Consider the following 23,803-nt stretch of genomic DNA (forward strand, 5'->3'; position numbering starts at 1 on the left):
TTTGCGGCCCGCGAGACCTTGTGGAAGAGAAAGCCCCCAGACAACCCTACTCCCCTCCGCATCAAATTGGCTCCTAGGTCCGTCCGCCGCATTTCTTGAGCCAGAGCCTCCAGCAGAGGGCGCGTGAGCGATGCGCGGCCGAGGCCCGCGAGCTGCCGCTCTAGCCTGACATGGGCCATAGAGTCGCGCGGCTTCCGCCCCGCGGCGGGGAAGCAGCCGGAAGTCCGGCGGGGAAGGAGCCGGAAGTCCGGCGGGCTCCGGGCGTCGAGATGGAGGGAGGCGAGTACGAGTCGGTTCTCTGTGTCAAGCCAGAGGTCCACGTCTACCGCATCCCGCCGCGGGCCACCAACCGTGGTTACAGGTGACCACCCGCCGCCGGGCCAGGCTAGCCACCACCTAACCCCTTCCCTGTCGCCCCCGACACGCCCACTGTGGGAGCTGAGGACGGCCCTGCCAGTTGACGCGCGAGGGGCGGGGGGCGGGGGGGAGGTAATGCTGCGGTTTCTTCCAGTTCGAGGCCAGAGCTGGGAGGGGGACCCAGACTTTCGCCTTTCTCAGTCTGACGCATGGGGCTCCCGGCAGCGGGGAAGGCGTGAAAGCCGAATCTGGCGCCGAGCGGGCTGCCAGGGACCCTAAACGTGGTCAGGAGTGGTGGTGTCACAGACCTGTATTTTTCAGAGCTAACCGATGGCCTTGAAGGGATCCTTGAAAAGCCTTCGGGAAAGGCACTCTGTCACTGGCAGAAATCCCCGAGGGGAAGAAAGGGAGCCCAGAATCGGTCAGAAGAACCCGTCCCGGGGAGTTTTAAGCTGATGTTGAAAGCCCAGGGACCCCTCCCTGCCCAGCTTCCTTGGCACGAACTGCAGTTCTTATCACAGCCTGTGGCAGTTGGGAAGCATCCATCCGTACTTCGCTGGTGAAATGTTCACCTGAGAGAAATAGATACCCGTGTTTGTAAACGTAGAGTGTGTAGAAGGGAACACAGGAAACTACCCCACCAGAGGAAAATGGGGATTGGAAGGAGACTTCCTTTGACTTGATATCTCTTTGTACTGTTTGCATTTTGTCACCATGTATCAAAAGAAGAAAAATATTAAAAGAAAATAAGATGTACCTGACACAGACAACCTGGCCTATGGCTGTTTGTGCCACTGGGGGTGGGGGGGCTCTTGAAAGCAATGTTTGTCCAAGTTAGTTGGAAATACAGGATTGGCCTGCGCCACAAGAATGGTGGAGTGTCCACATACCTGGCCTCTTGTTACTTTCCAGTTGTGTTAATGTGGGCTTATAGCTGATTTTCTTTTCTTTTCTTTTTTTTAATTTATTAGTTAAGTTTTGGCTGCGTTGGGTCTTCGTTGCTGCACGCGGGCTTTCTCTAGTTGTGGCGAGCGGGCCTCTCATTGAAGTGACTTGTTGCGGAGCACAGGCTCTAGGCATGCAGCTTCAGTAGTTGTGGCACGTGGGCTCGGTAATTGTGGCTCGCGGGCTCTAGAGTGCAGGATCAGTAGTTGTGGCGCACGGGCTCAGTTGCTACACGGCATGTGGGATCTTCCCGGACCAGGGCTCGAACCCGTGTCCCTTGCCTTGGCAGGCGGACTCTCAATCACTATGCCACCAGGGAAGCCCTTATAGCTGATTCTCTAGTGAACAAATACTTTACTGAACACCTGCTACATCCATGACATAATTTTAAAATAATATGAAAGCAGCAATAGTAATAATAACAAAAAGCATTTTGCTTTCTGTCGTCAGACTGGAGATGGACCATCAGACCAGAGGCGGTCACCCGCCCCCATCCCCTTCAGTAGGATGAGTTTGGTCCCTCTTGGTCCCAGGAGATCGAGGTTACCAAGTGTTAGGGCTGGCTAGCTTGGCATAGAGGAAACTGCCAACCCCTGAACTTCAGCCTCAGAACTCCGCTTATCTTGAGTCTAAGGCCTCCTGCCTGAATAAGAGGAACTGAAACTGAGTCAGCTGACTTGTGAATCGAGAGTCTGCATTTGTGTGGCCTTCAAAACAGTCTGCGTCCACAGTTAATGGTGTCTCTCCAAGTCCTGGCATATGCTAAGGGACTTCCAAGAAAAGCCTCTTGGAAACACCCAAGGTTTTTGCTTTTGGGGGGGTTTTACTGAGCTGCTTCTTAGAACTAAAATATGAAGTTAATACTTTAAAACAGCGAAAAGAGGCCATTGTGATAAGTCCGTGGTTTCCTGGGTTTATTTCTTCTTAGGCTACCTTTGAGAATATATTTCTCGAATGCTCATTCACTTATCCCACATGTCCTGTTGCTCTCCTACTGATGATTGCTCCCCTCTCTCCTTTTCCTTCGAGATGGTTTCAGTGGCCCCAAATGATTGCTCTGACCACTGCAGCCTAGCAGTGTCATAGACAAACCATGGGCCCTGGTAGCTGCTTTCTCTACAGAAAGAAAACTGGAATCCTACTTCAGAGACAGTCTCTATAATCTGGAACTGGGGTTGGCGAACTTCGACCCACTGTGTTTTTGTTTGGCTCACAAGCTAAGAATGGTTTTTACATTTTTAAGTGATTGGGGAAAATTTGAAAGAATATTCCATAATGTGAAAATGGTATGAAATTCAGATTGTCCATAAAGTTTCACTGAAATACTGCCATGCTCAGTAGAAAATATTTGGTTAAAATAATTAAAGCGCCCACATGCGCATGCACCATGACTACTTTCCCTTTGCAGCAGCAGAGTGAGTAGTTGGGACAGAGATCGTATGGCTCTTCTCTCAAAAAGTTTGTCAACCCTTGGTCTGGAGCAAGCAGCCCACATGCCCTTCCCATTCCCACCCCCAGCATCGGAGTAGTGGAGCGGGAACCTCTGGCAGAGGCGCAATGGTTTTTGTCCCTTTAGGGCTGCGGAATGGCAGCTGGACCAGCCATCATGGAGTGGCCGGCTGCGGATCACTGCAAAAGGGCAGGTGGCCTACATCAAGCTGGAGGACAGGACCTCAGGTAAAGGCAAGGGAGGTCTGCATGGTACCGTACCTCCCACTTTGTGAAGGGATGGGCAGCCCGGGCCTGGCCAAGCCACTCAGGGATCGTGGCACCCTGTCCTGGAAATCAAAGGCCCGGGTATACTTACAAGCCGCTTCCATTCCCCCAGCTTTTAGTTTAAAAGGAAGTATTTTCTGTCAAGCACCTGTTCTTTTGGGCATCCTTAAGAAAATACTAATTTTGGAGCCCAGGGAGAGAAGACCTGCAGGTTGGTCCCAAGTAGGAAGCTCTGGAGCTTGCCTGGAAGATAAGCCAAGTGAAGACCCATAGCCCTCTCCTGCTGAGCTCGGGTCTTAATCAGGAATTCTGCTTATCGACCAAATGGTAACTTCCCAGACTGACCACACCCATTAACTGAAAGAACTGGAAACTGTCCTTCTCAGCTCTTTTTGTGGTGAGAGGACAAGCCAAGCTGGGCTGTGCTGGGGCAGCTGGCAGTTCTCACCTTTGGTGAAATCTCTCTGAAGTCCTGCACCACCGGGGCCTCTGGGTGAGCTGTGGAGGGCACCGTGGCCTGGAATAGTGCCAGCCCCACAGCCAGAGCAGGAATCGGGCGCAGGGCTTGCTCAGTCAGATGCCCCCGCATTCGGTCATTTATTTTTTCTAACGTGTAGAGATTTTCCTTGTGGGGCAGATAAAATGCAAAGATTCATAGGCAAAACTGGCTGCCTCTTCTCAGATCTGCATCACTTTTGTCTGAACTGTGGGACCTTGGGCAAGCCACGTGACCTTTGGCACCTTGGCCTCCTTTTTGGTGACATGGGGATCACATTAGCTCCTACTTCACAGGGTTGTTGGAAATACAAAGTGAGCACATATTTATCCGAATGCTTTGTGAAGTGCAAGGTGACCCAAAGCACTGATTTGTTTTGAGCGTGACTGAGCATTGGTGGCAGAGGAATTTGAAGGGACAGCTGCTGTGGCTAGGCCAGAGAACTCTGGCTGTCAGAGTTGCTGGGATGTCCCAGGTGGTGTCACAAGGGAATGGCAACACCTGTTCTCTAGGGGCCTTGGGAACTGCCTTTAAGGTACACACCTGGTGTCCCAGCCACTGCTCAAAGCTGAGCCTCACCTGCAGGACCCACCCCAGGATGCTCTTGGCTTGAGGTCATGCCCACTGGGTCGTGTTCGTCTCTCACTTTCCAGTCACAACAGGCCGGAGTGTCTCAGTCTCAGCACTAGTGACATTTGGGGCCAGCTGCGTGTTGTGGTCTAAGTCACACTTAAGATATTTAGCACCATCCCTGGCCTCTACCTACTAGATGCCAGTAGCACCCCCCAAGCTGTGGCAAAAAAAAATGTCACCACATATTGCCAGATGTCCCTTGGTGGAAGGGAGGGACAAATCAGCCATGGTGGAGAATCACTGCTCTAGGCTGAAGGCATCCAGGTGAATCCCAGTCCCCAGGTACCAAACTAGAGAGGGCAGAGGAATTAACAAGAAGCTACAAACTCAGGCCACCGATTTGGATTCAGTTCAGCCTTAATTGCACAGTCACCTCTGAACCATAGGATTTAGTAGAAACTATTGGTTAAATATAACATCAACTGAGATCAGCACACGCAAAAATGATGCCAGTCGTAAATGTTCACAGAAGGTGTGTGCTGCACTGCACCCTGGAGAGCCGTCGTTAATAAGGGGATGTATTTCACAAGAGCTCCTTTTAAAAGCAGTCACTCTTTTGGCCTGAGATTAGGTTAAATCCACTCAGATTCTTCTGTGAGTGCAAAAAACCTTCCCCCTTTCCACTGGGTTCACCTGCTCCTCTAGAGGCCTGCCTCAGGCACCAGGTCTTTTTTGAAGGTGTGATCTACCTGAGCCAGGGCCTGGGGGTACGGGCCGTGGCTGTGAATGGCTGAGGCAGGTGGAATGAGTGGCCAGCAGCTCCAGCCCATCGTTCTCATGTAGAAATGGAGGCCCAGCGTTGCTAGAGCTTTTGATTTTAAGAGAAACCAGACATCTGGATTATTTTACAAGTAATCTGATTTTGAAGCGTTTGGCAGTTAAATTGAAAATGCTGAAACTGTGAGCTGGATCTGACCTGTAAGCCACCTCTGACATAAACCTCTCCTTGGTTATATTCCTCTGTTTTCCCTTCGGCCAAAGTGGATTTGACTTGAAACCCAGAGTCAGGTTTGCCCATCTGCCTCTCAGGAAAAGGCCCCAGTCGTGTGATAGAAACAGTCTGGGGGGTGCTCAAGGCTCACCCTCCCTTATGCTTTCAGGGGAGCTCTTTGCTCAGGCCCCAGTGGATCAGTTTCCAGGCACAGCTGTGGAGAGCGTGATGGATTCCAGCAGGTACTTCGTTATCCGCATCGAAGATGGCAACGGTATGCATGGGACTTGGAGCTTCTTCCTCTGAGAAGGGTTTTCTCTGCCTCTGGGAAGTGGGATTGATCGTGTGTTGTCCCCCAGGGCGACGGGCGTTTATTGGAATTGGCTTCGGGGACCGAGGTGATGCCTTTGACTTCAATGTTGCCTTGCAGGACCATTTCAAGTGAGTGGTTCCAGGAGACACATACTCATGCCTCCTCCCTCTTTCCCCGGACAGAATGGTCTCCCAGGTTAGGATAGCCAGGTGGTTGTGTGTGGTATGTCTGCCAGCAGAGCCTCAGGAAAACTCACTTCTCCTTTGGGGCAGATCACCTTCTCTGCGCTCTGCCAGTCCTCATCTCTGCTTTGAAGTCATTTCCTTTACCCGAGGTGCATCTCTGCCACCCCAGTCAGCTGGCCCAGCCTTTGAGGTGTCACATCTCTTCCCTCATCAGGCCCCTGAGTGGCCAGAGTCCTTGTCAGGCTCCTTTGGCCTTTCTGGGCCTGTCCCTCCATGCTGTGATAAGCAGTGCTCGGATTCCCAGGCCACTCAGCACACACCCTCGTGGTCCTTTCTGAAGCTAAATGGGCAGGAAAGACTTCTCCCCGGCCATCTGCAGGCCTCCACCTCTGGCTGCGGGGTGTGTGCAGCTGCTCTCGTGGGCCCCTCTAGCTCTTCTCTGCTTCGGGTGGCTCCTAAGAGGGGTGCTGTATGGAAGGTAGGAGACCTTTCTGGTTGCTTTCAGTACTTTCTGGGCACTTGTCCTGTCTCACCATCTACTTTTTAAGCCCCTGGGAGGTATGTGGAGAACTAGTTTTAGTCTTCATGCCACATGCTGAGGAGGAGATGGCCAGGTTCTCAGATTTCCTAAAGGCCAGTGTTAGGACTCTCTACATAAGTGACCTCATGATTTTCATAGCAGTCTTTAAGGCATAGAGAGTTGTCATCCCATTTTGCTGATGGGGAAACTGACGTGCATGCAGCTGCTTATGCGTCAGAACTAGGATTTAAATTCACACCTAACTCCCAAGCTGCTCTCAGTTTCTACCCCGCTGCTGCAGTAAAAGCCTCGTCCTGGACTGGTGGCAGGTATGAATGAAGTGAGTGCATGAGTGAAGGGCAGCTCGCCTCTTCCTCACCTTTTCCTTCCTGTTCTCTCCCCAGGTGGGTGAAACAGCAGTGTGAATTTGCAAAACAAGCCGAGAACCCAGATCAAGGTCCCAAATTGGACCTAAGCTTCAAGGAGGGCCAGACCATCAAGCTCAACATTGCAGTGAGTCCCACCCTCACTTGGCTGTCACGGCCACCACACCAAGCCCAGTGCAGAGCCCATCACTCTTTTCTCACAGTTCAGCACATGTTTATTGAGCAGCTGCCCAGTGCCAGGTACTGTGCTGGGGGCGAACGAAAGGGCTCTGCTGTCATAGAGCTCTGAGTTGAGCTGAGATGGGGGCAGTCTGGGTGTGATTACAGCATGGCGGGATGGCTCTACGACCTAGGGATGTCTTCAGTGCCATGAGCTCCTAGAGGAGGAGCATGCAGTCCAGAGTTAGGGGGAACCAAGGAAGGCTTCCTTGCAGAAGCGACCTGTAAGCAAGGGAAGAGGGGTCAAAGGGTGGTTCAAGCAGAGGGAACGGCATGTGCCAAGCCTCTGCTTTGAGGAACATCAGTCACTTGCTGCCAGAGCTGGTGTTTCTGTCCTGGCTTTTGGGGGCCGGGGTGGGGTGGGGGGTCAGTGTGCTCATCCCAAGCTGTGTCTTGGTCTGAGCCTTGAGGAAAGAAGATTTGGTAGCACTCTGGGCAGGAAAGCCTCCAGGGTGGGCGCTGGGAGTCACGGGCAGCTTCTGCTGGTGGTGTTGTCCTGGCTCCCTGGGTCTTGTCCTGAGCCGCCCTACATCTGGCTTTCCCCCGTTAGCTCCTGTTGAGAAGAGGGAAAGGTCGAGCTGGGCTGGACGGCCAAGACTTGGCCTTTACCTGGCTATGGGGGTGGAGATGAGTGATTCGGGGGAACCAAGGACCCCGTGGATTTGTTTTCTGAAGAAAGTTTGTAACCCTAAAATAACGCTCTTCCTCTTTACTTACTATCTCTTTCTCCTCTTTTCTGCTTCATGCTGGTGATGGTTTGGGACCCTTGAAGTTGGCCAGCTGGCCCTTAAGAGAAAATCCAGGTCATGTCCAGTGAACTGTTGGGGATGTGAATCTCTATCTTGCTGGGAGGAAACTAACATTTAATGAGCATCAGCTGTGTGCCAGGTAGTGTTTTTAGGTACTTCTCATGTGAATTAAACATCCTCCCCTTTTATAGGTGGGGAAATGGAGGTTTAGAGAGCTTGAGGGTCTTGCCCAGGGTCGTAGAGCTAGAAATAACTGGCACAGCGGGGCTCACGCCCAGGTCTTTGAGGGCTTTTGCCTTCAGGCTGTGGTCTCAGCACATGATTAAGCTGCTGCTCTCCTGATGAGGTGGGAACCACGTCGTCTTCACCTTTGAGCTGCTCTGGTTTCTGGTTCACCTGGGCGTTCAGGTTTTTGTTTTACTTTTTTAAACGTTTTGTCGAAGCATACTATGCGTACAGAAAAGTACACACATTATAAATGCAGAACTCAGTGAATTTTTAAAAACCAGGTTTACCCCTACAAGCCAGCCCCCAGATCCAGACAGTGGACGATTATCAGCACTCTGGAAGCCCCTCTCCCGCTCTCTCCCACAGGATGGAGTGGCCACTCTGCTGACTTTGAACACCCTAGGCTTTGCTTTCAGTGTTTTATTAATTGACTCATGCACTTCATACCCTTTTGTGTATGACTCCTGTCCTTCGCTCAGTGTAGTCGATGTGGGAGCTCCCATACTGTTTGGCGGCGTCGCTTGATTCTCGTTGTGACACGCTCTGTTACGAGACTGTATCCCAGTATCTACCCATTTCGCTGATGGTGGACAGGGAGGTAGTTTCCATTTGGGGGCTGTCGCAAGTAGTGCTGCTGTGAATGTTCAGCTGTGTGTCTTGGGGTGCACATGTGTATGCGTTTCCTTTGGGTCCGTGTAGGGGAGGAATGGCAGGGGCGTCCGTGCATACGTCAGCTTTACAGATTCAGTTTTTCGACGTGGTTTTCTCTGGGAACACTTCCACCGGCAGGATATGAGTGACCTGGTTGCTCCATACCCTTGTCAGTGCTTGATGTGCGACATCTCAGCCGTACTGGTGGGTGTGTAGTGGTCTATCACTGTCGTTTGATGTGCATTTCCCTGATGTTCAAGTCGGGTGCCGAGGTTTTACATTAAAAGCTTTTGTGATAGCTTTAGAACTGTGATGCATTGAATACACCCCATAACAATGGAGTGTTGGATGGATGGCTCTTGACCATCTTTTGGTGATACAGACGTTTGGGGCCCAGGGGTCACCTTGGGCCTCCTCTTGAAGTTTTCTGATCGCGGAGGCACTCCAGCAGAACTGACTGATTCGCATTCCTCCCCTCTCTTTAGAACATGAAGAAGAAGGAAGGAGCAGCTGGGACTCCCCGAGCCCGGCCCGCCAGCACAGGAGGACTGAGCCTGCTTCCCCCTCCCCCAGGGGGGAAAACCTCCACCCTGATCCCTCCCCCTGGGGAGCAGTTGTCTGTGGCGGCATCCATCGTCCAGCCAGCAGTTGCTCCCAGTTCAGGTCAGTGCTCGAGGGTGACTGTTCTTGGTGCTAAACCTGCACCTTTGGCTTCTTCTTCCTCCCTGGCAGCTGGGGCCCCATGGCTTTCCCTCCTTCGCTCACACTGGTCACACTTAGTACCCGTGTGTGACAAACTGGAAGGTGGGTGCCACAAAGCTGGTCCTGTCCACACTAGGTAAGGGCTTCCTCTCTTCCCACCACTTACCCCTTCAGGGCGTCTGTCCCCCCTGATGGGCAGGGGCTACAACTCATTTGTTGCTGTGAAATCATCAGCATGTGGGTTCCTGGTTCTCAGAGGCTGCTCATTGAGTGAGTGAGTAAGTGATGGAGACATGGTCTCTGCTCACAGGGAGCTCAGCGTAATAGGAGAGAGGAGTCATGGGCACAGAGACCAGACGTATGGGGACCAGACTGACTACCAGCCAGCGTGATCTGGGGAGGCTTCATGGAAGAGGTGGCATTGAACTGGACCTTGAAGGAAGAAGATTGGGGCTGGGGACACTTGCCATTCCAGACAGAAGAAGAGCATGAATAAGGCTTAGACTTTTAAGGTTTAAAACACTGGGTGTGTTTAGGGAGATGAAGGCAGCATAAGTGTTCCAAGGTGAGTGGTGGGAAATAAAATTGGAGATTTAGTTTGAAGCACGCTCCTCAGTGAGGCTGTTGGGTGCTGGAAAGCTGAGAGGCAGCTCCCCCAGCAGGCTGCACTGGTGCTTGTTCCAGGGTGTAGGGAATGCCTTTTGGAGACCCCGGGATTCCAGAAGTTAGTGCCTAGTGCCAGCCACGGGCAGTGCTGGGATGCCAGCCCAGTCCTTCAACGTCCCCGCCCTGCCTGCCCAGCCCGGCTTGATGCTCCTGGCCTTCCCCAGGCTGGGTGACTGTCAGCAGCCCACTTTCTCCACACAGCTCTCACCAGCATCTTGGGGGAATGGGGGGCAGGATCCAGACAAGAAGCCTGCTTTCTTTCCCTTTTAAGGGTCATGGACATTGGCTCCCCTATCTGGAGGTCAGGCTTCAAACCTCAGCCCTGTGGGGAATACCTTAATCTAGGAGGGTGGCAGGAGTAGCAGTCAGGGAGCACCCCTGCCTGGACCCTAGCAGTTATTCTCAGAGTGAGGTCACAGGACCACCTGCCTTGGCATCACCAGGGACAGGGGCAGGACTCTGCACACTTAACGTTATTTGTGTGCTCACTAAGGTCTGAGAGCCTCTGTCTTAGGCCGGCCCTCCATTGCTGGTGCTTTTTCTTTTTTTTTTTTTTTTTTTGCGGTACGCGGGCCTCTCACTGTTGTGGCCTCCCCCGTTGCGGAGCACAGGCTCCGGACGCGCAGGCCCAGCGGCCATGGCTCACGGGCCCAGCCGCTCCGCGGCATGTGGGATCTTCCCGGACCGGGTCACGAACCCGTGTCCCCTGCATCGGCAGGCGGACTCTCAACCACTGCGCCACCAGGGAAGCCCTGCTGGTGCGTTTTTAATGGCCAGTATGGAGTTCCTGCTATGTGCCAGGTAGTGTCTGAGGCCCTTTTGGTACTACAGGCACAGCCCAAGTCCCTGCTCTCAAGGCCTTATGTTTTAATGTGTAAGACAGGCAGTTGGCATGTTCACGAACAAAATGGTGTCAGGTAATGAGAGTTGTGAAGACCTAACATTTTTTGAGCACTTACTCTATGTTCCAAAATCAGACTAGCTGAGTTCAAATTCAGAAAATTGCCTACTACTTTGTTCCTCAATTTTCTTATCTGTAGGGTGGGGGTAGTAATGATCCCTACAGTACAGGTTTCTTGTGCGGATCCAATGAGCCAGTCCACGTACAGCACTCAGAACAACGCCTGGAACATTGTAAGCGCTCGCTGAATGTTAGCTCTCATTTCAGTGATGTTGTCATTATTGTCACTGTTTGCTGGGCCTGTTCTAAGCCTTCCACATGTATTAACTTATTTAATCCTCAGACCTGTCAGTCTTATGAAGTAGTCACTGTTACTGTCTATTTTAGAGAGAAGGAAACTGAGACTTAAGTAACCTGCATAAAGTCAAACAGCGGGTCCTGGCCTGTCTTCCTCCAGTGACTGTGATGAGGTTCAAATGAGATAATGTCCCTTAAGCACTTGGTGAACTGCAAAACTCAACTGTGGAGGGCCCTAGTTTTATCTGGTTTCCCAGCCCAGAGCACATTATACATAGCAAAAAAAAAAAAAAATTTTTTTTTTTTTTTTTTGCCACACCACGCGGCATGCAGGATCTTAGTTCCCTGACGAGGATCGAACCTGCGCCCCCTGCAGTGGAAGCGTGGAGTCTTAACCACTGGACCGCCAGGGAAGTCCCTAGACATAGAAAATTGGTGGGAAGGGGGAGGATGGCAGGCACAGGGCCTTCAGAAAGGACAGCTGGCAGCACTGGGGGAGGTGCCAGAAAGACACAGAAGCAGGCACTGCTGCCCCGTCATGCCACCCACTCCAGTGAAGAGATACACACGGCTGTATAACTGAAAATGGTAGAAGCTTAGGCATTCTAAGCAGTAGATACGGAAAGACTGTCAATGCTATCTGTAGCTTCCAAAACAGCCCAGGGATTAAAAAAAAAGCTGAAAGGAATAAATTAAACTTTATCATTCTTATGAAAAGTAGGAAAATTAGAAAAGAAATTAAGCAAGGTAAACAGAAAATACAAAGTAAAATGGTAGAAACTAGTTCACATATTCAGTAAAAAGTATAAACTGGCAATATAACAAGAGAAATTGAGGGATCAAGTATAATAGTGGGAGAGGTCCAAAGGCCAAAAGCCTACAGTGCAGCCCTCAGCTCCCCAAAATACTGCGCGCACACACACTTTAAAAAAAAAAAAGAGATACACACAGATGCCCACTTTGTTACTTCTGGAAGGCGCTCCCCAGCCCGTAACCAGTTTGGCTCCCAGGACTTGATACTTGTCTGGCATAGAATTGTCTCAGCTTGTTGATGCAGACTCTGGACTGAGGACTTTATAGGAAGATGACCTTGTGGTTTTGGTGGGCATTCTCCATCCAAGAGGTCAGGGCAGGAGATAGTAAATTTTAAACAGGTTTCCAACATAAACGGTTGAAACGAGGTCAGCCTCAGGTACGGTGACGGTGTGTGACTCGCCCTTGCTGGTACCCCTCCCCTCCACCGGGTATGTGGCCTTCTGCTCTGTCTCCAGGAGCCCCTCAAGGGCTCGTAAGGAGACAGTGGAAATGAGGCTGCTTGTAGGTGTTTTGTTGCCCCAAAGCACGTCTCTGCGTATGTCTTTCTCAGCCACCTGGAATCTTGAGTCTGATTTCGGGGTCACTGAGACAACCAGGAGGGGAGGTCTCTGACTCCTCTGTCTCCTTCTCTTCTCTCCCTTCCCTTCGGACTTGGGGACATCAGTAGGAGGTGCCACTGTGTCCTGGCCGCAGCCCAAGCCTGCCGCTACTGCCACCGCCGACATCTGGGGAGACTTCACCAAATCCACAGGGTGAGGAGGGTCACATTCTCTGGGGGGGACTGGGGCCAAGGCTGTTTCTCTCAACAACCTGGGACCAGCAGCTCTGGTTCAGACATTTTCCGGCCAGCCAGAGGACAGAGCCCCAGAGTGCCCACTTTGGGAGGCATGTTTCTCTCCGGGAAGGCTTTTTGCTCGTGTCCACTGCTGGGTGGCCTGGAGCCACCTTCTGCAACTCTTTTCTGGTCTTTAAACCACCTCACCAAGTGCTTTGGCTTGTCACCAGTACCTCCCTCTTCCCCTCCTCCCCTGCAGCTACCCTAGGATACTGGGCTGAGAGTTAACCTGGGTTCTGGCCTTGGCCCATTGTCATGGGACCTCTGAGGCAGGGTCTCTTGCCTTTTCTGCTTCCTTAAAATTTCGAGCCTTTACTTGGCATCAGGGTGAAGAGACGCTAAATACTAGTGACACAGTTGTTTATGTGGACAAGCTCTAGGACAGGAGTCAGCACACATTTTCTATAAAGGACCAGGAAGCAAATAGTTTAGACTACGCAGACCATGTGGTCTCTGTTCCAGCTACTCAGCACTGTTCTTGTAGCTCAAAAGCAGCCACAGACAGTATATAAATGAATGAGCATGGCTCTGTACAAATGAAACTTTACCTACTAAAATAAGCAGAGGACTAGATTTGGTCTAGTCCTGGGCTGTAGTTTGCTGACCCCTGTTCTAGAACATTCGGGGACTGGCCTTCTGGAGCTCTTTCTGCCCAGAAAGAAGTCACATATTACCTGCTTTGTATTTTCAGATATCTGAAATCTCCCACCCCTCCCTATCTAACCTTTCCAGGTCGACCTCCAGCCAGCCTCAGCCAGGCACGGGCTGGGTCCAGTTCTGACCTGAGCACAACTCTTTTTCCTCATACACCTTCTGGAAAGGAGCTGCCTCATCTGGGCGGAAGGAAGGAGGATGAAGCACTCCCTGGCCAGCCTCTGTTTGGAGCGTGACTCTCTCCTCTCCTCTTCCTTGCCTGAACTCTCCTGACAGACTGGGCATGTTAGGCAGTAAATTGGCACCATGTCACGCTGTTTCCTGGGATTCGAGTGTGCAGCCAGAACACAGGAGAAGAGTTCCAGGATCCCTATCTCTGTCTGTCCTCTTGACATGAGAGAGACTCTGAGACTTCTTCCATCGCGAAGACTCGTGTTAAACACAAGCCCCTGAAGCAAAAGAAGGGGTCGAGTGTGCTGCCTGGATTCAGATCAGCCCTTCTCGGGGAGGGGGGTGGTTACAGGTGTCACGTGATCAGTGTCTGGAGGGGGGCTTTCCTCACTCCCATTGGCTGTAGCCATTCCAGTCAGGTGCCTTAAGAGGAGGGATTCCTTCCTGATTTCTGGCAGGTTTATAGGCTGCAGCTTGAACAGATAATCAGGAGGGAAAGCAAGAGTATTAACCAGACTTTTAAGATTTTTTTGATACTTGCTTTGCTAACATGCTGATCTGCACTAACTCATTGTCTTTGCAAAAGGCTTGCTTCTGTAGTCTGCGCCCGCAGGGGCCTCTGAAATCATTCCTCACTGTCAGTCGCAGGAGCTGCTCCGAGCCCCAGGAAGCAGTGTTCATCTCGGCTATGGGGCCTGGTTTCCGTGTTTGCCAGGCTGGGCAGGCACTGGAAACCAGGTGCGACAGTGTTTGGGCTGGAAAGTGGCAGCTGTTCTCATGGAGGTGGGGCTTTGGCCTTCCCGTTCGCTGGCAGCCCTCTGAGCTCCCAGCGCAGTTCCTGGCGGACTTGGGTTTTCTCCTGGGTGGTCTCTGAAGTGCCTTGTCTGCAGACAACCTCTTTCTTTTCTCCTTCAGGGACTGTACATGACAGACAAAGAGTTCTGAAGCAACTGGAAGTCTAGGGTTGCCTGGTTTATAAGAAATAATTTTATAAGAAATAATTTTATCTGAGCACACTTCTAAAATTGCTTTTATCGACATACGTTACCTCTTAATTGAAAGATTTCTTTTTTTGAAGGGTAAAGATGAACTGAAAAAAAGGGTTGGCCCCTTTGTGGGACCAGATTTCTAAGATAAAAAATAAATATTTCTACTCTGTCAGTGTACGTCAAAGATGGAAGTGTTTTTGGCGGCATGGCTGCTAAACCCTCCAGGATGCCTCAGCCACCTCTCACCATTGAGCGTTTGTCCAGACTTAAAAGTCTGGGGCCACGGTGACAGATTGGCCAAAATAGGGGAATTTGGCCCTGTTGCCCTAAGGCAACCAGCAATTTCCCTTCCACATAGAAGAGACAGTCTTTCTGCCATTCTGGGACATTCTGGGCTCCTTGCATTCTAATGTGGGAGGAGAGTCCTGCCTCCCACCAAGACCTCCCCATAGAAGCATCTTCCTAAATAGTAAGGGTGTCTGGGCACACAGAGGCCAAAAAATAAGAGAAAGGCCTTGGTGCTTGTCATGTCTGTGGGTTCTGTAAGAAAGCTGCATTATTGTTGTTATAGAAGTGGCCGCTCTGGCTAATAAACTGTGTAAGGGAGGATGAAGAACATTGGAATTGAGGATCCTCATGTCTTTTGAATACGGAAAAGGAAATTGCATCAAGGGATTCTCAGGAGTAGTAAACCTCCTTGTGCCTGCTTCCCATAACTCCCCATCTTCTTTATAAGTGCTTAGAGGCTAGAAAAGAGGAAGCTTAGAGTTAGAGGAGACCCTTAACCAGAAGTATATACCACTGAAGGTAAGCCCTTGCGTCCTGCAGACAGACGGGTTGATCTAGGTTCTCTACTGGTAAATGTGTCACCACAGGCTCCTTAAGCCAGGTGTCACTCAGATGAGCCATATGAAGCACTAGCAGTTGCCTATAATTTGACCTTAATCACCTTGATGTAGAATCAGGTACGCATCCAGAACCATTACTCATAATGGTGCTGATAAGGCAGCTGATGAAGAAACGGCAGTCAAAAAATCTAACCTGAAAAGCCCCTTGAGGGGTCTCTGGCGGGCAGGGGATAGTCTGGTGCTCTCCATCACCAACTGGAATCCCAGCTATGGGACCAGGGTTCCCAGGAAAACTCCCAGTACCAAACCAGGCATCTCTTCACTTACACCCTTGACTGGAGCTTCCAAATGGGTGGGGTGGGGGTAAGAGATGGGTGTTGGGTTTGGGGATTTTGAGACCTGAGCTGCTGTCTGTACAGCAGGAGGTCTTGGACACATTGCGGTGGCAGGCGGACTACAGCAAGTTGTTTCCATGATTAAATGACAGCATTGCAACATCTGTCTGGCTTTAAAGAAACCAGCTGCCATGTTGTGTGAGTTGCCCTAATCCGAGGGTCACAGTGTCAAGGTGGCAAAAGTAGCCAACAAATAGCTGAAGCTCTTAGGGCAGCGGTCTGCACGGAACCGGATGCTACCGAAACCACCTGAGCTGGGTAGCAGAGCCTTACTTAGTTGATCCTCAGATGAGCCCCGCTTGCCAACACTGTGAGTGCAGCCTTACAGAGGACCCAGCCAAGCTGTGCCCAGACTCCTAACCCCCAGAAACTGAGTTAGTGGATGTGTTTCAAGCTGCCAAGATGATGGTAATATCATTAGGCAGCAATAGATAACTAATACAAGAGGTGAGTGAAGGGCACTGGAGATGGAGTCAGTGTGAGAAGAGAGTCTGGACAGGGACCTCCCTGGTCGCGCATGGTTAAGAATCCGCCTGCCAGTGCAGGGGACACGGGTTCGAGCCCTGGTCCGGGAAGATCCCACATGCCGTGTAGCAACTGAGCCCGCGCGCCACAACTACTGAGCATGCGCTCTAGAGACTGAGCCACAACTACTGAGCCTATGTGCCACAACTACTGAAGCCCGTGCGCCTAGAGCCCATGCTCTGCAACAAGAGAAACCACCAAAATGAGAAGCCTGCGCATCGCAATGAACAGTAGCCCCTGCTCGCCGCAACCAGAGAAAAGCCCGCGCGCAGCAAAGAGGACCCAACGCAGCAAAAAATTTAAAAAAATTTGAAAAGGAGAATCCTCCTGCTAATGCAGGGGACACGGGATCGAACCCTGGTCCAGGAAGAGCCAACATGCGACGGAGCAGCTGAGCCCCTGCACCACAGCTATTGAGCCCGAGCGCCACAGCTACTGAAGCCCGAGCGCCTAGAGCCCGTGCTCCGCAACAAGAGAAGCCACCGCAATGAGAAGCCTGCGTACCGCAAAGAAGAGTAGCCCCTGCTTGCCGCAACTAGAGAAAGCCCGGGAACAGCAACGAAGACACAATGCAGCCAAAAATTTTTTTTAAAAGTGGACAGATTTAATGGCTGTATGGCCTTGGGAGGTCACTTAACCTGCTCCTTGGGGCCTCACTTTCCCTGTATGTGGACAGCAACTATTGCTTATGTGCTGCTTACTCTGCGCAAGGCACTGTTCTATGCACTTAACACAAAATTCATTTCAGGCGGTCCAGTGGTTAAGACTCCTCGTCCTCACTACAGGTGGCACGGGTTCGATCCCTGGTCGGAGAACTAAGATCCTGCATGCCGTGCGGCCAAAATAAATAAATAAATAATTTTTAAAGATTCATTTCATTGTCACAATAGCCCTGTGAGATGGATACTCATCCCTGTTTTACAAGTGATGAGACTGAAGCACAGTGAGATTATGTAATTTGCCCAAAGTCACATAGCTGCTAAGTTGGAACCGAGGCAGCCTGGCTCTAGCATCCATGCTTTTAATCAGGTTGATCTTTTTTTTTTTTTTTGCGGTACGCAGGCCTCTCACTGTTGTGGCCTCTCCCGTTGTGGAGCACAGCCCAATCAGGTTGATCTTGAGTGCTGCTGCTGACAGGGCTGGCACCTAAGACCCGCCTAATACATGGAAGTTCCCATTCCCTCCATGTGGATTAAGAAAGTCCTAATATGGGAGCTTCCCTGGTGGGGCAGTGGTTGAGAGTCTGCCTGCTGATGCAGGGGACACGGGTTCGTGCCCCAGTCTGGGAAGATCCCACATGCCGCGGAGCGGCTGGGCCCGTGAGCCATGGCCGCTGAGCCTGCGCGTCCGGAGCCTGTGCTCCGCAACGGGAGAGGCCACAACTGAGAGGCCCGCGTACCGCAAAAAAAAAAAAAAAAGGAAAGTCCTAATATGGCAGGTATTCAATGATAGGCCAAGGAGTGGGGCTTTATTCCATAGGTAATTGGAAACTACTGAAATGCATCATAGACACACAGTAGGTGCTCAATATCTGTTGATTTCTCTGAGCAAGGAATGACAGGAAGATACCATCCTCTGTGGGCAGAGTAGACCTGATTATGGGTGTGTAATGCAATAAGAAAACAGAAAGACACAATATTAACAAGCAAATGTAATATTATCATAGCAAAAAACTGGAGATAGCCTACATGTCTATATTAGTTATCTATTGCTGGGTAACAATTACCCCAAAACCTGGCTTAACACATTTCTTGTCTGACACCTGGACTGCAGCCTGTGAGAGGTGTGGAGACAGAATACCCAGCTAAGCTGCACCTGGATTTCCCACCCACAGAAACTGAGACAATAAATGTGTTAAGCTGCTAAGTATTGGGGGTAAGGTGTAGACGTGCTCTCTTTTGCATAAAATGGGAAGGGGAAAATATACTTTATGTGCATAAAATATCTGGAAAGATATATAGGAAACAGCACCCCACAGGTTGCCTGCAGGGAGAGACTGGGTGACTAGGAGACAGGGATGGGAGGGATACTTACTTTTACTTTACAAGGTTCTGCACTATTTGAATTTGAAGCATATAAATGTACCATCTTTTCAACAAAAGAAAATCTATGTTTAAGAGGTCATCTGTCATCCTAACACCCAAAGATAGCATGGTTAACATTTTAGTGTCTTCTCATGTTTTTCCTATTATATCTATATACAAGAAATACTTTTCGGGAATTCGCTGGTGGTCCAGTGGTTAGGACTCGGCACTTTCACTGCTGTGGCCCAGGTTCAATCCCTGGCCAGGGAACTAAGATCCCGCAAAAAATTAAAAAAATTTAAAAAATAAAAATTTACAAACAAGGGCTAATTCTGTCCTACTGTTCCGAAACTTTTTCACTTAATATAACAATTTCTGGACTTTCCTGGTGCACAGTGGTTAAGAATCTGCCTGCCAGTGCAGGGGACACGGGTTCAAGCCCTGGTCCTGGAATATCCCACATGCCAGGGAGCAACTAAGCCCGTGCGCCACAAATACTGAGCTTGTGCTCTGGAGCCCACGAGCCACAACTACTGAGCCCGTGTGCCACAACTACTGAAGCCCGCGCTCCTAGAGCCCGTGCTCCACAACAAGAGAAGCCACTGCAGTGAGAAGACTGAGCACCGCAACAAAGAGTAGCCCCTGCTCGCCGCAACTAGAGAAAGCCAGCAAGCAGCAATGAAGACCCAACGCAGCCAAATACATACATACATACATACATAAAATTAAAAAAAAAATATATATAACAATTTCTCCAGTTGCTGAACTTTTTTTGTAACATTTGGAATGACTTCATAGTATTCCATTAAACGAACAACTTACATATTCAAGTCCCCTATTGCTGGACATTTTGGTCTTTCTAATTTTTTGCTATTAAAGCCAGGCATTAAAAGGCATTGCCAATCAGCCTTAAGATATCTGGCAAATCCAGTTAGCCAGAACATCTGTCCTCTAAGCCTCCTGGGTAATGTGGTTTTGCTGATGGTGGGCAGAGTCCAACCCAGCCTAGCACCCGGGTTCAGCAGGCACTTGGCCCCAGCAACCTGGGGTTGGTAAGTCCCAGTCACTTGTTTCCCAGTTACCTGAGTTGCAGATTTAGAACCCTCCGCAGTGAGCAGGTGAGTACCAAACACAACTCCCTTCTGGTGGCTGGACCTTGGGGCCCTGGGCTGGGCACCACCTGGTTATGGAGCAGTGAACAGTGGGCAGCAGCCCTGGGGATTCAAATGCTCACAGGCCAGGCTGAGCTGAGCAGAGTCACTGAGTCAGCACAGCAGGGGAGCTCAGGGCCTCTGGAGGAGGGTTGGTGTAAGTATGTGCCTCCCTGCAGCAGGATCCTGGGGCCCCCGGGGATAGGGTCAAGGAGAGAGGAACTGTGTTTGCTGTCCCTCCCAAAATCTCACATTAGGCAGCATGGTGTAGAGGAAAGAGCATGGGTTTGGGGACTTCACTGGTGGCGGAGTGGTTAAAGATCCGCCTACCAATGCAAGGGACACGGGTTCGAGCCCTGGTCAGGGAAGATCCCACATGCCATGGAGCAACTAAGCTCGTGCACCACAAATACTGAGCCTGCGCTCTAGAGACCGCAAGACACAACTACTGAAGCCTGCACACCTATAGCCCGTGCTCCACAACAAGAGAGGCCACTGCAATGAGAAGCCCACGCACCGCAACAAAGAGTGGGCCCCGCTCTCTGCAACTAGAGAAAGCCCACGCACAGCAACTAAGACCCAATGCAGCCAATAAATAAATAAATAAATAAATAAATTTATGTTAAAAAAAAAGAATGCAGGGAACTTGAGGCCAGGTGAGAGGATGGACATCTAACCTATTGTTAGAATAGACAGGACACATCACTGTTTAGTTGCAAAAGCATGGTTTTCTCTATGGTCTCATCCCCATCCCATGTGGAGAAGGCACCTGAGCTTGTGAGAAGGAATGGGCAGCTCCACCATTTTACCGATGAACAAACTGAGGCCAGAGTGCCTCAACCAAGGTTGCAGGACAATCAGGAAAACAAAGACATTCTCCCGACAGGTTAAGTCATTGAGGTCTCACATGGCTTGGGCTCTGAAACGGGGCAAGCATGCCCCCTCAGTCTGGTTGGACGACGGGTCAAGGCCAGAGCTTAGGAGTTTAAGGACTTTTCTTTTTTTTTTTTAACATTTTTATTGGAGTATAATTGCTTTATAATGTTGTATTAGTCTCTGCTGTACAACAAAGTGAATCAGCTGTATGTATACATATATCCTCTTACCCCCTCCCTCTTGCGTCTCCCTCCCATCCTCCATATCCCACCCCTCTAGGTGGTCACAAAGCACCGAGCTGATCTCCCTATGCTATGCGGCTGCTTCCCACTAGCTATCTATTTTACATTTGGTAGCGTATGTATGTCATTGCTACTCTCACTTTGTCCCAGCTTACCCTTCCCCTACCCGTGTCCTCAAGTCTATTCTCTACATCTGTGTCTTTATTCCTGCCCTGCCCCTAGGTTCATCAGAACCATTTTTTTTATTCTCTATATATATGTGTTAGCATACGGTATTTGTTTTTCTCTTTCTGACTTGCTTCACTCTGTATGACAGACTCTAGGTCCATCCACCTCACTACAAATAACTCAATTTTGTTTCTTTTTATGGCTCAGTAAAATTCCATTGTATATATGTGCCACATCTTCTTTATCCATTCATCTGTCGACGGACACTTAGGTTGCTTCTATGTCCTGGCTATTGTAAATAGAGCTGCAATGAACATTGTGGTACATGACTCTTTTTGAATTATGGTTTTCTCAGGATATATGCCCAGTAGTGGGATTGCTGGGTCATATGGTAATTCTACTTTTAGATTTTTAAGGAACCGCCATACTGTTCTCCATAGTGGCTGTATTAATTTACATTCCCACCAACAGTGCAAGAGGGTTCCCTTTTCTCCACACCCTCTCCAGTGTTTATTGTTTGTAGATTTTTTGATGATGGCCACTCTGACTGATAAGAGGTGATACCTCATTGTGGTTTTGATTTGCATTTCTCTAATGATTAGTGATGTTGAGCATCCTTTCATGTGTTTGTTGGCAATCCGTATATCTTCTTTGGAGAAATGTTTATTAAGGTCTTCCACCTATTTTTGGATTGGGTTGTTTGTTTCTTTGACATTGAGCTGCATGAGTTGCTTGTATATTTTAGAGATTAATCCTTTGTCAGTTGCTTTGTTTGCAAATATTTTCTCCCATTCTGAGGGTTGCCTTTTCGTCTTGTTTATGGTTTCCTTTGCTGTGCAAAAGCTTTGAAGTTTCATTAGGTCCCATTTGTTTATTTTTGTTTTTATTTCCATTTCTCTAGGAGGTGGGTCCAAAAGGATCTTGCTGTGGTTTATTTCATAGGCTCTTCTGCCTATGTTTTCCTCTAAGAGTTTTATAGTGTCTGGCCTTACATTTAGGTCTTTAATCCATTTTGATTTTATTTTTGTGTATGGTGTTAGGGAGTGTTCTAATTTCATTCTTTTACATGTAGCTGTCCAGTTTTCCCAGCACCACTTATTGAAGAGGCTGTCTTTTCTCCATTGTATTGTATATTCTCACCTTCTTTATCAAAGATGAGGTGACCATATATGCATGGGTTTATCTCTGGGCTTTCTATCCTGTTCCATTGATCTATATTTCTGTTTTTGTGCCAGTACCATACTGCCTTGATTACTGTAGCTTTGTAGTATAGTCTGAAGTCAGGGAGCCTGATTCCTCCACCTACGTTTTTCTTTCTTAACATTGCTTTGGCTATTCAGGGTCTTTTGTGTTTCCATACAAATTGTGAAATTTTTTGTTCTAGTTCTGTAAAAAATGCTTGTGGTAGTTTGATAGGGATTGCATTGAATCTGTAGATTGTTTTGGGTAGTAGAGTCATTTTCACAGTGTTGATTCTTCCAATCCAAGAACATGGTATATCTCTCCATCTATTTGTATCATCTTTAATTTCTTTCATCAGTGTCATAGTTTTCTGCATACGGGTCTTTTGTCTCCTTAGGTAGGTTTATTCCGAGCTATTTTATTCTTTTTGTTGCAATGGTAAATGGGAGTGTTTCCTTAATTTCTCTTTCAGATTTTTCATCATTAGTGTATAGGAATGCAAGAGATTTCTGTGCATTAATTTTGTATCCTGCTACTTTATCAAATTCATTGATTAGCTCTAGTAGTTTTCTGGTAGCATCTTTAGGGTTCTCTATGTATAGTATCATGTCATCTGCAAACAGTGACGGTTTTACCTCTTCTTTTCCGATTTGGATTCCTTTTATTTCTTTTTCTTCTCTGATTGCTGTGGCTAAAACTTCCAAAACTATGTTGAATAAGAGTGGTGAGAGTGGGCACCCTTGTCTTGTTCCTGATCTAAGTGGAAATGTTTTCAGTTTTTCACCATTGAGGATGATGTTGGCTGTGGGTTTGTCATATATGGCCTTTATTATGTTGAGGTAAGTTCCCTCTATGCCTACTTTCTGGAGAGTTTTTATCATAAATGGGTGTTGAATTTTGTCAAAAGCTTTTTTGCATCTATTGAGATTATCTTTTTTTTTTTTTTTTTTGCGGTACGTGGGCCTCTCAGGCTCCGGACACGCAGGCTCAGCGGCCATGACTCACGGGCCTAGCTGCTCCATGGCATGTGGGATCCTCCTGGACCGGGGCACGAACCCGTGTCCCCTGCATCAGCAGGTGGACTGTCAACCACTGCATCACCAGGGAAGCCCTATCATATGGTTTTTATCCTTCAGTTTGTTAATATGGTGTATGACATTGATTTGCATATATTAAAGAATCCTTGCATTCCTGGGATAAACCCCACTTGATCATGGTGGATGATCCTTTTAATGTGCTGTTGGATTCTGTTTGCTAGTATTTTGAGGATTTTTGCATCTATGCTCATCAGTGATATTGGCCTGTAGTTTTCTTTCTTTGTGACATCTTTGTCTGGTTTTGGTATCAGGGTGATGGTGGCCTCTTAGAATGAGTTTGGGAGTGTTCCTCCCTCTGCTATATTTTGGAAGAGTTTCAGAAGGATAGGTGTTAGCTCTTCTCTAAATGTTTGATAGAATTCACCTGTGAAGCCGTCCGGTCCTGGGCTTTTGTTTGTTGGAAGATTTTTAATCACAGTTTCAATTTCAGTGCCTATGATTGGTCTGTTAATATTTTCTATTTCTTCTTGGTTCAGTCTCAGAAAGTTGTACTTTTCTAAGAATTTGTCCATTTCTTCCAGGTTGTACATTTTATTGGCATATAGTTGCTTGTAGTAATCTTTCATGATCCTTTGGATTTCTGCTGTGTCAGTTGTTCTCCTATTTCATTTCTAATTCTGTTGATTTGAGTCTTCTCCCTTTTCTTCTTGATGAGTCTGGCTAATGGTCTATCAATTTTGTTTATCTTCTCAAAGAACCAGCTTTTAGTTTTATTGACCTTTGCTATTGTTTCCTTCATTTCTGATCTGATCTTTATGATTTCTTTCCTTCTGCTAACTTTGGGGTTTTTTGGTTCTTCTTTCTCTAATTGTTTTAGGTGTAAGGTTAGGTTGTTTTTTTGAGATGTTTCTTGTTTCTTGAGGTAGGATTGTATTGCTATAATCTTCCCTCTTAGAGCTGCTTTTGCGGCATCCCATAGGTTTGGGGTCATTGTG

General features: G+C 48.8%; 1 protein-coding gene across 2 annotated transcripts; it reads left to right on the forward strand.

The window, feature by feature from the left end:
* Window positions 1–246: 246 nt before the first annotated feature.
* On the forward strand, window positions 247–17,001 carry NECAP2 (NECAP endocytosis associated 2). Of its 2 annotated transcripts, none has more exons than XM_082613993.1 (8): window positions 247–361; window positions 2,879–2,979; window positions 5,248–5,352; window positions 5,438–5,519; window positions 6,501–6,609; window positions 8,815–8,992; window positions 12,376–12,463; window positions 13,279–17,001. In XM_082613993.1, exons 1-8 carry the CDS (start codon window positions 270–272, stop codon window positions 13,325–13,327), a joined length of 804 nt encoding a protein of 267 aa, XP_082470119.1. In that variant the 5' UTR covers window positions 247–269; the 3' UTR covers window positions 13,328–17,001. The 2 variants fall into 2 exon arrangements, with proteins under 2 accessions (XP_082470119.1, XP_082470120.1); XM_082613994.1 differs by having other exon boundaries at window positions 12,379–12,463.
* The last annotated feature ends 6,802 nt before the right edge of the window (window positions 17,002–23,803 follow it).

Source organism: Mesoplodon mirus (assembly GCF_964341445.2).
Source record: "Mesoplodon mirus genome assembly, chromosome: 3".
Lineage (NCBI taxonomy): Eukaryota > Metazoa > Chordata > Mammalia > Artiodactyla > Ziphiidae > Mesoplodon > Mesoplodon mirus.

Coding starts and splice junctions, on each gene's coding strand:
- NECAP2 (XM_082613993.1), top strand. CDS start 270: ATGGAGGGAGGCGAGTACGAGTCGGTTCTCTGTGTCAAGCCAGAGGTC. Junction 5,353..5,437: donor CCGCATCGAAGATGGCAACG/GTATGCATGGGA, acceptor GTTGTCCCCCAG/GGCGACGGGCGTTTATTGGA. Junction 8,993..12,375: donor AGCAGTTGCTCCCAGTTCAG/GTCAGTGCTCGA, acceptor TGGGGACATCAG/TAGGAGGTGCCACTGTGTCC.